At 41.9% G+C, this 15325-nt stretch overlaps 1 protein-coding gene across 5 annotated transcripts; it reads left to right on the forward strand.

The window, feature by feature from the left end:
- The first annotated feature begins 1372 nt into the window (after nt 1-1372).
- LOC126380645 (glycoprotein 3-alpha-L-fucosyltransferase A-like) lies at nt 1373-14449 on the forward strand. 5 transcript variants are annotated; one of them, XM_050030203.1, is made up of 8 exons: nt 1373-1438; nt 1530-1758; nt 2236-2333; nt 2408-2648; nt 2894-3088; nt 3166-3398; nt 14003-14174; nt 14256-14449. In XM_050030203.1, the coding sequence occupies exons 2-8, from the start codon at nt 1687-1689 to the stop codon at nt 14430-14432; spliced, it is 1188 nt and encodes a 395-aa protein (XP_049886160.1). In that variant the 5' UTR covers nt 1373-1438; nt 1530-1686; the 3' UTR covers nt 14433-14449. The 5 variants fall into 5 exon arrangements, with proteins under 5 accessions (XP_049886160.1, XP_049886163.1, XP_049886161.1 ...); XM_050030206.1 differs by lacking the exon at nt 3166-3398 and adding an exon at nt 6206-6438; XM_050030204.1 differs by lacking the exons at nt 2894-3088; nt 3166-3398 and adding exons at nt 5934-6128; nt 6206-6438.
- Nucleotides 14450-15325: the final 876 nt, after the last annotated feature.

Consider the following 15325-nt stretch of genomic DNA (forward strand, 5'->3'; position numbering starts at 1 on the left):
GAGTGTGTGCCTAATATAGTTCATTTTATTCACAGGAAAGTAAAATCTTCCACTGTGTTACCAAGGAGTTCTGCATTCGAAATTCAAAAATCATTTTTTTATGTTACTAACTGGTGAGTTCTAAGAACTTTCAGTGTTAACCAGTTCATAAAACGAGTACGTACGGGACCCCCAGAGTAAATACGTCTCGGTCACTTTTTAACGTTCAGTCCCGTACGTTTCATTAGATTAAACTGTCGCTTTTCGTAGTCGTTTAAGTACTTACAACAAAAGTCTCATAGCCATGTAAAACAAGCTTAGAACTTATTATTGATATTCGTCGATTACTCCATTTGAGTTGTTTAGTTCGCGTATTATTTATACTAAAGCTATTAAAACCTTCACAATCTTTGGTAAGGTTGCCTTTTTACTCTCTCTGTCTAAGACCCCGATAATAATATTTTTGTCAAACTAATCTTTACTCCTGCGTTAAACTAAACCCCCGTGTCCCAGTTAGTTAATTTATATGTTATTAATTGTTAAATTCACTGTGCTCCTACTTACAATTGACTATTAGATATAAGTTCATATTATTAGTAGAGACTCTTTCCTGCAGACAAACTGATTAAACAGTTTTGCAGGGCATTGACAAATTGTATTTTAGTTTTAAGATTTAATAAATAAATAAATAAAAAGAAAAAAAATCCGACTCGCACTTGGCCGGATTTTAAATGTCAGCATTTTGTTTTTCACTAACATTTATGTTTACCCACAATCATACATACCTACGTGTTTTGAAAAACTTGAACTAGTTTGGTATAAACTTCCTATAGAGTATTTTATTGTTTAACGTTAAGTATACTAATTGGATTCAGTATTTGATCGCAATCGAGACAATACATTTTATATTGTATCTGCTTGTGTAATAAATATATTAAATAATAATTCGCTATTGTTTAACATTCCTTTGTGAGTTTATTTACGTTTTTCACGACGTTATTTGTTTACGGTAACAAACTATAAGTAAATAATAATATGAGTTGGTAAACCAAGCCATAAAAAATATAATTTCAGTCTGCTAGTCAAAAAGTAATAAAAGTACTTACTTAATTTTATTACTTTAGAAGCCTTTAACGCGATAATAGGTATTAAGTATTTGTGAGGTGTTTTGTATTAATTCACTTGGCTCTCCTGATTTCTAATGCAGCAAGGTAAGTGAGTTATGTTTTATAGCAAAAAACCTGCAAAGCAAAAACCTGTGCCAGATATGGCACCATAAGATAATTATACTAAAAAGGGCGAACTTATATAAATAATTATAAGTTATGAATTTGAGTAATTGCATAAATGTTGTTCGTCCATGGGTTTCTGTTCATTAAAGTGCGAATATCCATCCAAATCGGTCCAGCATTTTAGACGAGCGTGAAACAAACAGACAGGCACTTTCACATTTATAGTGGTAAATAGTAGACACGCTATGAGGAATAAATATGATTTATTGCACACCTGAAAAAACCTACTTTAAAATGTTAATGCATTATGTTTTGCAGGTGTCGACAATAGTAAAATGACGCAGGGTTTTGAGAAAAAAGTTGTTGCACCACCAGAGAATACTGATAATAGGTACCTACCTACTGTTAGTTGCTAGCATTCCAAGCCCTTGCTGTACTGGAAGTAGGTATCTTCCGCACTGCAGCCAGCATCACAATGTGGTACATAGTGATACCCCTGGCGCTGGCAGCGTACTATCTAACACCGCGGCCGACTATCCCTCGCAAGGTTACTATTGAACAAATACATTTTTCTCAAAATAAATGTTATTTTTAGGTACTTACCTACACAATATACTTAGTTAGGTATTTGGTTTGCCTTATTCATAGTCTGCAAGTTTATAAATTAGGTACTCCCGATATTGGCATTGAATGTCTGTGTTTCCAAAACATTTAATCTTGGGAGTTTCTAAAGCTAATGCGAGTAAGCATTCACTAGGTAAACCTGCCCACTTAGACCACATCATTACTTGCTAACAGGTGATGTGGTGATCCTTTTAACCCGACTGCTTCATTGCTGCATGAGCAATAAGGCCGCCTGTTGTGCTTTTCTGTATATGCTGTCCTTATATCTGTATTTTGTGTCCATTGTGCTCAATAAAGTATTTTATCTATCTATCTATCTATTAGGAAAAGTTAACGTCTTTTAAAATTAACGTAAGTACGTTAGCGTTTTAACCAGAGGGTATATTTTTTTATTTTTTAGATACTTAAACCATTTAATAAACGAACTAACATCAGTGCCAACGCAAGCAATACAACAGAGCCCAAACTTTTCCCGGAAGATGCACCTGGAGATGATAGGTGACAGATATTTTACAAGTTATTTATTAAACTCATTGTCATAATCAATAATGAGATACTTACGTTTATTTCAGAATTATCAACCAGCTGCTGTTTAGTTTGCCAAAAAACAAAGGGTTGCCAATAAAAAAAATATTTTTACCAAACGGTTTTGACGCGTGGGATGTCCCAAGTGGTCGCAGGGAATTCCTGAGGAACAAATGTTCTGTGAACCGATGCACCCTCACCGCGGACTCAAGCGACTCCGCCTCTGCTGACGCCGTCTTATTTAAAAACAGTAACGAAAGATTTCACCTAAGGCCCTTATCAAACCAGGTATCTATGATTACAAATGCAAGTACATACTTAACGTACCATTTTTGGCGTGTCTCATTTTATAGGTGGGGTGGGGTGCTATGAATGAAGATGGACTTTCATTCATCAGGCCTCATTCATATTTTCCAGATAATTTATACAGTGTCTAGGAGGCACTTTTTCCATCACGAAATAAACTAATGCGACAGCGACAAGGTCTCCGCCAGCAACTTGATAAAACTGCTTATTGTAACTATGTATTTTAGACCTGGATTTGGTACAATTTGGAGAGTCCATACCACACTACGCGTCTTAGATACTCGTCTGTAGTGTTTAACTGGACGGCGACTTATCGCAGGGACTCCGACATAGTGACGCCTTACGCACGATGGATATACTATAATCCTAATATCACCGAGAGAGAATTAGACAGAAACTACGCAGCTAACAAAACAAAAAAGGTATGACAGAATTATAGCACGTACCTATGTTTCAATAAAAATAATTTCCTTTTTTTTACATGTTTGTGGTTTTTCAGGTAGCGTGGTTCGTGTCGAACTGTCGTACGCCCAATTCTCGGATGCAGTACGCTTTAGCACTCAGCCAGTTTATTCCCGTGGACATATACGGAGGCTGCAGCACCCACCGCTGTCCCCGCTCAGATCCCGGGTGTTCGAAAACACTCAACAGGGATTACAAATTCTACTTATCTTTCGAAAACTCCAACTGTCGAGATTACATTACGGAAAAGTTCTTCGTAAATGGACTGGGGTACATAAATTACTATAATAATACTGTGGCGGCTGGAAAACTGCCGCCAACCGTCAGCCAATCAGCGGTCGTTCCCCGCCCGCGCTCCCGCACACACACGGGAGTCGGGAGAGACAAGAGTTTTGACACAGTACGATTAAAGAAGCGGAAAAAGTTTGTGCGTTATTTACGGTGGATGAATAATTGATTGAGTACTTAGTTCAGTAGTTAAATTTAATGGTGGACTGTGAGAGGTGCAATAAACGTTTTGGATATAAAATTTTGTGTTGTGATTGGAACGTACCCTATTGAACGAGACAAAGTATATCTAAAAAGCAAAGAGGGATTCAGCGGGCTAGCACCGCTGCCCATCCCCAAATTGGTGACCCCAGACGACGTTCTACATACACAATAACCTACTCTTCGGCTCAAGGCAAGTCTCAAATTTCTCCGCGAGCAGTCGCCAGGCGGCTTACGTACTCAAAGTCATCGACGCGAGGCTGATTCGACACTGTCCTTGAAGAACTATACCCATTCAAGCACCGCGAGACTGATCAGATGCGAAGACATCCTATCTACCCTTGCCGACCGTAAATACTCCGTTTCCCGTACTTCAAAGACGATCAGTGCACACGATCTCCATCCAGTACTCATCTACTGCATCTGAAACTAAGCGATACCTACCTACCTGCGAAAATATCTACCGCATCAGGGCTGTGGTGTCTTACTGAAAGTACATACCTACTTACCTGGCAGTGGACTTCAATTTGGTGGTGGATAGCATGTATGTTTTTGCCTGCAGCAAGTTACACATAGCTGAGAAGTACTGAGGACTCCTGGACGAAGGATACCTGCATGTGGAGTGAATTACCTAACTATCTACAATAACTAAAACTACAACTACTTGGACTATATACTATTCTAACTACAACTAATTTCTACGCCGATCTAAAACATAAACATTTAACCTACTACATTCCTTATTATTAATTAGCTATCTATTAAGTGTTGTGATACAGGTTTGTGCATGTAATACCTTTTAAAAATATTAATTTACTATCCAGGTAACTAAGATAAACCTTGTGTGTTACATTTTGCTATAATAATTTTAATTAAGTACTTATAAGTGAACATCTTAAAAGGTACCTAAGACTTCAGTTGTCTCATTGGTATTCTAAGGGCCTCATAATACAATAACAAAACATTGAAGCTAGCAAAACTGTTTACATTTCTAAAAATAGATTCACTGTATACAACTTACATTTCATTTTACATCTTATAAACATTGTTATAGTTTCAAATTCTCTCTAATCATTTAAACTGCTAGAATTTCATACTTACCTTAATTGAATTCATTGTAACAACTACTTAAGTTAATTGAATTTAATTGCTCATTTGAATTTTGTTTGGTATGGTTATGGTCTTATTTTAACTATTATTTGTGCTTATTTTTATTAATCATATATAGTGTGTGTGACTGCAGCAGAGTCAGTTTCCTTTTACATTTTTATATTTTTTATTTTATTATCGGTGTTGGTTTGTTGTCTCTCTCTCTCTCTGTGTGTGTGGTTTATTTTCCCTGGTTTCTTTTTCTCTCTCTTTTTATATTACCCTTTTGTCTCATTCACTAGGTAAACCTGCCCACTTAGACCACATCATTACTTGCTAACAGGTGATGTGGTGATCCTTTTAACCCGACTGCTTCATTGCTGCATGAGCAATAAGGCCGCCTGTTGTGCTTTTCTGTATATGCTGTCCTTATATCTGTATTTTGTGTCCATTGTGCTCAATAAAGTATTTTATCTATCTATCTATCTATTAGGAAAAGTTAACGTCTTTTAAAATTAACGTAAGTACGTTAGCGTTTTAACCAGAGGGTATATTTTTTTATTTTTTAGATACTTAAACCATTTAATAAACGAACTAACATCAGTGCCAACGCAAGCAATACAACAGAGCCCAAACTTTTCCCGGAAGATGCACCTGGAGATGATAGGTGACAGATATTTTACAAGTTATTTATTAAACTCATTGTCATAATCAATAATGAGATACTTACGTTTATTTCAGAATTATCAACCAGCTGCTGTTTAGTTTGCCAAAAAACAAAGGGTTGCCAATAAAAAAAATATTTTTACCAAACGGTTTTGACGCGTGGGATGTCCCAAGTGGTCGCAGGGAATTCCTGAGGAACAAATGTTCTGTGAACCGATGCACCCTCACCGCGGACTCAAGCGACTCCGCCTCTGCTGACGCCGTCTTATTTAAAAACAGTAACGAAAGATTTCACCTAAGGCCCTTATCAAACCAGGTATCTATGATTACAAATGCAAGTACATACTTAACGTACCATTTTTGGCGTGTCTCATTTTATAGGTGGGGTGGGGTGCTATGAATGAAGATGGACTTTCATTCATCAGGCCTCATTCATATTTTCCAGATAATTTATACAGTGTCTAGGAGGCACTTTTTCCATCACGAAATAAACTAATGCGACAGCGACAAGGTCTCCGCCAGCAACTTGATAAAACTGCTTATTGTAACTATGTATTTTAGACCTGGATTTGGTACAATTTGGAGAGTCCATACCACACTACGCGTCTTAGATACTCGTCTGTAGTGTTTAACTGGACGGCGACTTATCGCAGGGACTCCGACATAGTGACGCCTTACGCACGATGGATATACTATAATCCTAATATCACCGAGAGAGAATTAGACAGAAACTACGCAGCTAACAAAACAAAAAAGGTATGACAGAATTATAGCACGTACCTATGTTTCAATAAAAATAATTTCCTTTTTTTTACATGTTTGTGGTTTTTCAGGTAGCGTGGTTCGTGTCGAACTGTCGTACGCCCAATTCTCGGATGCAGTACGCTTTAGCACTCAGCCAGTTTATTCCCGTGGACATATACGGAGGCTGCAGCACCCACCGCTGTCCCCGCTCAGATCCCGGGTGTTCGAAAACACTCAACAGGGATTACAAATTCTACTTATCTTTCGAAAACTCCAACTGTCGAGATTACATTACGGAAAAGTTCTTCGTAAATGGACTGGGGTACATAAATTACTATAATAATACTGTGGCGGCTGGAAAACTGCCGCCAACCGTCAGCCAATCAGCGGTCGTTCCCCGCCCGCGCTCCCGCACACACACGGGAGTCGGGAGAGACAAGAGTTTTGACACAGTACGATTAAAGAAGCGGAAAAAGTTTGTGCGTTATTTACGGTGGATGAATAATTGATTGAGTACTTAGTTCAGTAGTTAAATTTAATGGTGGACTGTGAGAGGTGCAATAAACGTTTTGGATATAAAATTTTGTGTTGTGATTGGAACGTACCCTATTGAACGAGACAAAGTATATCTAAAAAGCAAAGAGGGATTCAGCGGGCTAGCACCGCTGCCCATCCCCAAATTGGTGACCCCAGACGACGTTCTACATACACAATAACCTACTCTTCGGCTCAAGGCAAGTCTCAAATTTCTCCGCGAGCAGTCGCCAGGCGGCTTACGTACTCAAAGTCATCGACGCGAGGCTGATTCGACACTGTCCTTGAAGAACTATACCCATTCAAGCACCGCGAGACTGATCAGATGCGAAGACATCCTATCTACCCTTGCCGACCGTAAATACTCCGTTTCCCGTACTTCAAAGACGATCAGTGCACACGATCTCCATCCAGTACTCATCTACTGCATCTGAAACTAAGCGATACCTACCTACCTGCGAAAATATCTACCGCATCAGGGCTGTGGTGTCTTACTGAAAGTACATACCTACTTACCTGGCAGTGGACTTCAATTTGGTGGTGGATAGCATGTATGTTTTTGCCTGCAGCAAGTTACACATAGCTGAGAAGTACTGAGGACTCCTGGACGAAGGATACCTGCATGTGGAGTGAATTACCTAACTATCTACAATAACTAAAACTACAACTACTTGGACTATATACTATTCTAACTACAACTAATTTCTACGCCGATCTAAAACATAAACATTTAACCTACTACATTCCTTATTATTAATTAGCTATCTATTAAGTGTTGTGATACAGGTTTGTGCATGTAATACCTTTTAAAAATATTAATTTACTATCCAGGTAACTAAGATAAACCTTGTGTGTTACATTTTGCTATAATAATTTTAATTAAGTACTTATAAGTGAACATCTTAAAAGGTACCTAAGACTTCAGTTGTCTCATTGGTATTCTAAGGGCCTCATAATACAATAACAAAACATTGAAGCTAGCAAAACTGTTTACATTTCTAAAAATAGATTCACTGTATACAACTTACATTTCATTTTACATCTTATAAACATTGTTATAGTTTCAAATTCTCTCTAATCATTTAAACTGCTAGAATTTCATACTTACCTTAATTGAATTCATTGTAACAACTACTTAAGTTAATTGAATTTAATTGCTCATTTGAATTTTGTTTGGTATGGTTATGGTCTTATTTTAACTATTATTTGTGCTTATTTTTATTAATCATATATAGTGTGTGTGACTGCAGCAGAGTCAGTTTCCTTTTACATTTTTATATTTTTTATTTTATTATCGGTGTTGGTTTGTTGTCTCTCTCTCTCTCTGTGTGTGTGGTTTATTTTCCCTGGTTTCTTTTTCTCTCTCTTTTTATATTACCCTTTTGTCTTGTGTATTTTTCTCCTGACTATGGCATCGCAGGACGAGTTGAAGGAGCAGCTTGTGGAGCTGCAAAAGCAGCTGGCACAATTACAAGGCCCATCCACATCACAGGCACAAGTCACTGCAGCTGTCTCTGTCAAACTTCCACCATTCTGGGTAAACAAGCCTAGTGTATGGTTTGGCCAGGCAGAGGCACAGTTCGACGTCGCCGGTATCACGCAGGACAGGACCAAGTACAGCCATGTACTTGCTATTTTGGACTCTAGGGTATCTGACGTGGTGGAGGACATCATCGTTAACCCGCCTAAAGAGGACAGGTACAATTTTCTTAAAACAGAATTAATTAAGCGGTTGTCGTGTTCGAGGGAACAGCGTGTCAGGCAACTACTCAGCGAGGAGCAACTAGGTGATCGCAAACCTTCGCAGTTCCTCCGTGACTTGCGTTCTTTGGCTGGCAAAACCGTTTCTGATGATGGCATAATACGGGAGCTGTGGATGCGACGCTTGCCTAACAATATACAAGTGATACTCGCCGCGCAGAAGGACTTACCTGTAGATAAAATTGCAGAGATTGCAGACAACATCCTTGAGGTAAGTCACCCCATGCCTGCCGTACACGCTGCTAGCGCTCCTGCGTTCGACGTGGAGAAAATCATGCGATGCATCGACCAGTTAACTCAGAAGGTTGATGCCCTTACCTCCGCGGCTGCACGATCACGGTCAAGACCGACTTCTCAGGACAGAAGTAACCGCTCCCGGTCGTCTTCTAGTGGTCGCCGCCTGTGCTGGTACCATAGAAGGTTCGGCCCCAAAGCTAGTAAGTGCATCAGCCCTTGTGAGTGGAAGACCGATAAGGGAAACGCGACAGGCAGTCAGTAGAGGTGGCAACTGATTGTCCTAATCCCGGCCGCCGCTTGTTTGTTACCGATGCCGACTCCAAATGCCGATTTTTGATCGACACTGGATCGGATCTTTGCTGTTTTCCGCGCCGCCTTGTCAAAGGCCGCTCATCTGCTACAGACTACGAACTCAGCGCCGCAAACGGCAGCTCTATCAAGACCTACGGCACCATCGCTCTCTGCCTAAACCTTGGTCTGCGCCGGGAGTTCCGTTGGCATTTTGTAGTGGCCGACGTAAGTACTCCTATAATAGGGTCGGATTTTCTGGCATATTATAACTTGTTGCCAGACTGCCACAACAAAAGGCTCTTGGACGGCGCCACCAGCCTCTCAGCACCAGCTAGCGTCGCCCAAGTCAACCAAGTAAGCGTGAGGTCTGTAGCAACAGAGAACACCATCTTCTCTAAACTGCTCTCTGAACACCCTGACCTCACTCGCCCACCAGGCCTACCACGTGTCATCAGGCACTCCACAGTGCACCACATTGTGACGACTGATGGCCCACCTGTTTCCTGTCGACCTCGGCGCCTCGCCCCTCAGAAGTTCTCTGCGGCGAAGAAGGAATTTGAGGAAATGGTTAGATCTGGCACAGCGCGACCTTCGGACAGTCCCTGGGCTTCACCATTACACATGGCACGCAAGGGAGAAGATGGCTGGCGTCCATGCGGGGACTACAGAGCCCTTAACGCAAGAACGGTACCTGATCGCTATCCTGTCCGACACATCGCCGATTTTTCACAACATCTCGCCGGCAAGACTGTCTTCAGCACGATTGATCTCGTTAAGGCCTACCAACAAATACCCGTCAACAAAGAGGACATCTGCAAGACGGCCATTACAACTCCTTTTGGCCTCTTCGAATTCCCCTTTATGACTTTCGGCCTGCGGAACGCTGGACAAACGTTCCAGCGTTTCATAGACGAGGTTGTAAGGGGACTCGAATTTTGCTATCCATATGTTGACGATATTTTGGTGTCTTCTCGAAACGCTGAAGAACACGCCGAACATCTGCGTATACTTTTTCACCGTCTCGCCGAATACGGCGTAATAGTGAACGCGTCTAAATGTGTTTTCGCCGCTAACGAAGTCACATTCCTAGGCTATAACATCTCTAAAGACGGCACACGGCCTCCGCCCGGAAGAGTTGAAGCTCTGCGACAGTACCCCTTGCCTAAAACGGTACAAGGCCTGCGCAGGTTTCTAGGCATGGTAAACTTTTACCGCCGTTTCCTCCCTAATGCCGCAGAACTACAAGCACCGCTCATCAACGTGTTGGCAAGCTCTAACCTTAAAGGTGCAAAGCCAGTACCCTGGACACCAGAACTAGAGCTCGCGTTTGAGAATTGTAAGAAGCATCTCACTAACGCTACTCTCTTGGCTCATCCCATTTCTGATGCCCCACTGGGGCTGTTCACGGATGCATCTTCTCATCAAGTCGGAGCTTGCCTGCAACAAAAAGTCGGTCCACATTGGCAACCGCTTGCTTTCTTTAGCAAGAAGCTTACGGAAAAGCAATCCCAGTGGCCCGCATATTACCGCGAATTATTGGCAGTGTATGAGAGTGTGCAGCAATTTCGTCACATCTTGGAAGTGCAGCACGTCACTATCTACACTGACCACAAGCCCCTCCTCTACGCTTTCACGCAGCGTCGGGAGAAGTTGCCTCCGGTACAGCTCAATCAGCTCACCTTTGTATCCCAGTTCACGACGGATATTGCACACATAAAAGGTGTGGATAACGTCGTGGCTGATACAATGTCACGCATAGAGGCAATCTCCTTAGAGGACGACTACACAGCTCTCGCCGTATCACAGGAAGAAGACGAGGAGCTACAGAAACTGCTTAGCGACGGTACCTCTCTAAAATTAGAGAAAGTCGCGCTGCCTGGTACTGACGTCACAATCATCTGTGACACGTCTACCGGCAAAGCCCGGCCATTCCTCACTGTCTCTTTCCGTCGGAAATACTTCGACAAGCTCCATAACTTAAGCCATCCAGGCATTCGTGCTACCTCCCGTCTTATCACCGACAGATTCGTGTGGCCTTCCATGCAAAAGGACGTCCGCGAGTGGACTAGGTCTTGTATCCCTTGCCAACGTAGCAAGGTTACAAGACATACTGTCTCACCGCTCGGTAACTTTGGCGTTCCACCTGGCCGTTTCCGCCACATCCACGTTGACATTGTGGGACCCTTGCCCGTTTGTGAGGGTTATAGCTATCTGCTGACGGCTGTGGATAGGTTTACGCGCTGGCCTGAGGCGTGGCCCATGCGAAGTATCACGGCAGAAGAAACTGCCGATACTCTTCTCTCTGGTTGGATCGCTCGATTTGGGACCCCTACTTGCATAACAACAGATCAGGGACGGCAATTTGAGTCCGATCTGTTCCGTAAACTTATGGCATTTTTAGGGACCAAGAAGCTTAGAACTACCAGTTACCATCCCTGTGCCAATGGCATGGTCGAGCGCCTACACAGGCAACTCAAAGCCTCCCTGATGTGTCGCGATGAATCCTGGATCAGAGCCTTACCTGTCGTGTTACTTGGCATGCGCGCAGCGCTGAAAGAGGACCTGAAAGCTTCAGCGGCAGAATTGGTTTATGGGGAACCGTTGCACTTACCTGGCGAGATGTTTGATCCAGAATCTCCCAGTGTAAAAACGTCGGATTTTGTCGCCCAGCTGCGGACGTACATGGAAACATTGCGACCTGTCCCCGCTGCACACCACACTCAGCCAACGTCGTTCGTTTATAAAAACTTGACGTCGGCTTCGCATGTGTTCCTCCGCGACGACACCGTACGACGACCCCTGACACCGCCGTACACTGGACCATACCTAGTCGTGCAAAGAGCAACGAAGACCATCACTCTTCTAATAAAGGGCAAAGAGGTAACAGTCAGTGTCGACCGTGTCAAGCCTGCACACATTGATGCTGACCTAACCGCTACTACACCAGCTGCTCCGGCTCCACCAGTACCGGTAGCTTCACCTTCAGCTGTTCCTGCGACTCCGCCTGCTGCTCCTTCTGCCCCGTCTACTATCACTGTTCTTCCTTCTGCCACTACTCTTCCTTCTTTTCCAGACTCACGCAAACCCTACACCACTAGGACAGGTCGGACAGTCCGCTTTGCTAAGCCGTTCGATCTCTGACCTTCTTCTTCTTCTTCTTTCCGGGTTTTCTTGACTCCGTAGGGGGGTGGTGTGGCGGCTGGAAAACTGCCGCCAACCGTCAGCCAATCAGCGGTCGTTCCCCGCCCGCGCTCCCGCACACACACGGGAGTCGGGAGAGACAAGAGTTTTGACACAGTACGATTAAAGAAGCGGAAAAAGTTTGTGCGTTATTTACGGTGGATGAATAATTGATTGAGTACTTAGTTCAGTAGTTAAATTTAATGGTGGACTGTGAGAGGTGCAATAAACGTTTTGGATATAAAATTTTGTGTTGTGATTGGAACGTACCCTATTGAACGAGACAAAGTATATCTAAAAAGCAAAGAGGGATTCAGCGGGCTAGCACCGCTGCCCATCCCCAAAATACTATCACCTAAATAAGTAGGTACCTAATACTCTAAATTACGTTTCATGCGGTCTAAACTATGTTTTACGGGGCGTATACAGGGTGGCCCAGAAGTTCACGTTCAAAATGAAAAATTAGATAGAGTGGCTCATTAGCTACCAGAAACACCCCCATGTATGTTCAGCAATTATTTACGGTTTAGGAGATATGACCCATTTAGTACCTTTTTCTAGATTTTCTACCTTACTTCAGAAATAATCATTTTGTCGCTATCCCTTTCTTAATAATTATTTTATTTTACTTCACAACTATGCCTAAGGCTGTGTACCGCTCAATCAAAGATAAATCAAAGTCAAATCAAAGATAAAAAAAAGTTATCGGAAGTCAAAGTGAGAATTCGACAAAAATTGTTACGGTTGTTAAAACTTCGCCGAAGAATAATAAACACATGAGATTGTCATGGACCCTGAAAGTATTTCTAAAAACTGCTCCATTTAATAGGCTTTTAGAAAAATCCAAAAAAGTACCTTAATACGGGCAAAAAACTAAGTAATTAGACCTCAAATATTGCAAGACAGACAGATTTGAAGGAAAATTTGACATTCTCATACAATGTAGCTGCTTCTTTCTAACGTTGTTAAAGGTGCTCAAAGACACATTCTCAATTAAAAGTAATATGTAGTTTCCAAATCCGGACCTATGGAGTCCCGGACTTTTGGAAGACGTGCGTGGGGCCGAAGCCAACACGTAGAAGAAAGCCAACCCTTAAAACAATTTAAGTAATCTAAATCTGGTGTGACATCAACTTGCGATTATCCGAGTATGCACTATGTGAGTGCACCCAAAGACAAGCCCCGGTTCGTGTAAGACTATTGCATATTATGGTAACAAAGAAAACTGGGCCTTAGGGACCAGGATGAGTAATTAGAAATGTTAGCTCTATACGTCCCCGCCAGCCGAGACGAACTGGAGTTGGATTTCTAGGTTAATATACGTTAAAATATGCTAGAAACCCTCATTCTACTCGTCACCCTTGCGTGACATTTTGGTATACTTAGGGATTCAAATTGGAAATTAGAAATTATCCTTATTCAGATTGTCAACGTGAAACCGATACTTGTATGCGATGGATGTATCTCTGACTACCCCAATTTTCATTTCCGATTACCGGTTACGGATTTCCGACTTCCGATTACTGATTACCGAATAATCGTTGTCCGTAATCCGTAATCAATAATCCGCAATCCTATAGTGATAATGCTATCCGCTAGATAAGTCTATGGTAACTTAATATCTAAGTACCTACTAGATAAGTGTCTGATAGCAGTATGTGACAGTATACGTACTCCATCTGTAAACCAGAAACCTATATTAGCTCTAAGCCTTATACGTCGTATAGAATGAGGGTTTCTAACATATTTTAACGCATATTAATCTAGAAATCCTACTCCATTTCCTCACCATCTGGTTCGTATTTAACTAGCATTTCTAATTACGCGACCGGGGAAACTGCTGGGGCTATGCATGTTATTTCAAATAATACGTTATGTGTCAGGCACGACGTGCTGCCGGTGGTGATGGGCGCACGTCCGGAGGAGTACGCAGCCGTAGCGCCGCACCACTCGTACGTGCACATCGAGGATTTTGAAGATGCTGAGGAGCTCGCCGCCTACCTGCGCCGCCTGGACGAGGACGACGAGCTCTACAATTCATACTTTAAATGGAAGGTAGGTAGGTACCCTACCTATGCCTACTCCCTACTCGACACATTCCGTGTAGTTGAAACCTAAAAGCAATATCTGTTCCAGGGTACGGGGAAGTTTATAAACACGTATTTCTTCTGCCGCATATGCGCCATGTTGCACGCCAATGCCCGCCGGCAGCGCACCGCACACTACACGGACGTGCAGGCGTGGTGGCACAGGAGCAAGGATCCCTGCACGCGCGGCGAGTGGCGTAGCCACTCCACCACTCCTATACTATGAAATATTAAAAATATGTTATGCGGTCATAAAATATATTTGTGTAGTCTCATGTTGACTAATAGTATGCTTAGGCACTTAACCAGTTTTTCAAGTACCTAACCTACCATGAGTTTATACTTATAACGTTACTTATTAAATAAAAAGTTTTTAAACAATAGATAAATATCGATTACTTAATGATTAAACAGAAGTCCTTCATTTGTCTACCAGTCGTAATCATGGGTTACGATACCCACCACTAATGCTCTCATTAGGAACGTAGGTACCATGAAACGTCTCTACGTTTCATGGTACGTTCCCCAAAAAAAATATAGATAAATAAATATAGATGGCCTCAAACGAATTAGCTCAAAAGTCCGCATAAAGCTTTTTTTTGAGTTATGAAGCGGCTTCTTAGCACCAAGCTACTAGGTATAGATAGGTTACATTTTGTTTATTGAATATTCCGATATCGCAAATGTTTTCTGACTAACTTAATGCGATCATTAACCACTTCGTATATGAATTATTTAGATTATTCAATAGAGAAAGCAACCATGTCTTTCACATTCCCGCCAAAAAGCAATAAAGCCTGTCCAAAGATATATTTTTTTGTTTTGTTTTAATGAAATGTTGAAAGGTGATGACGATAAATGATGAAACCTAAGCCCCCACCCTCGGCGCAGACTCCTACTCTAAACTTCAAACGAATTAACTCAAAGGTCCACATAACATAAACTTTTGAGTTATGAAGCAGCTTGTTGGCATGAAGCGAAAATAGATAGGTACACTTTGTTTATTGGATATTCCGGTATATCGCGAATGTTTTCTGACTAACTTAATGCGATCTCTAACCACAAAACACCACTTCGTTTTGATTATTTATATAATTCAATGAAGAAACCAACCGTCCC

Source organism: Pectinophora gossypiella, chromosome Z (assembly GCF_024362695.1).
Source record: "Pectinophora gossypiella chromosome Z, ilPecGoss1.1, whole genome shotgun sequence".
NCBI lineage: Eukaryota > Metazoa > Arthropoda > Insecta > Lepidoptera > Gelechiidae > Pectinophora > Pectinophora gossypiella.

Excerpts from the sequence above, each read along its gene's own strand:
- LOC126380645 (XM_050030203.1), top strand. The coding sequence starts at position 1,687 with ATGTGGTACATAGTGATACCCCTGGCGCTGGCAGCGTACTATCTAACA. Across the intron at positions 2,649-2,893 it reads TAAGGCCCTTATCAAACCAG|ACCTGGATTTGGTACAATTT; the intron begins GTATCTATGATT and ends TATGTATTTTAG. Across the intron at positions 14,175-14,255 it reads ATTCATACTTTAAATGGAAG|GGTACGGGGAAGTTTATAAA; the intron begins GTAGGTAGGTAC and ends TATCTGTTCCAG.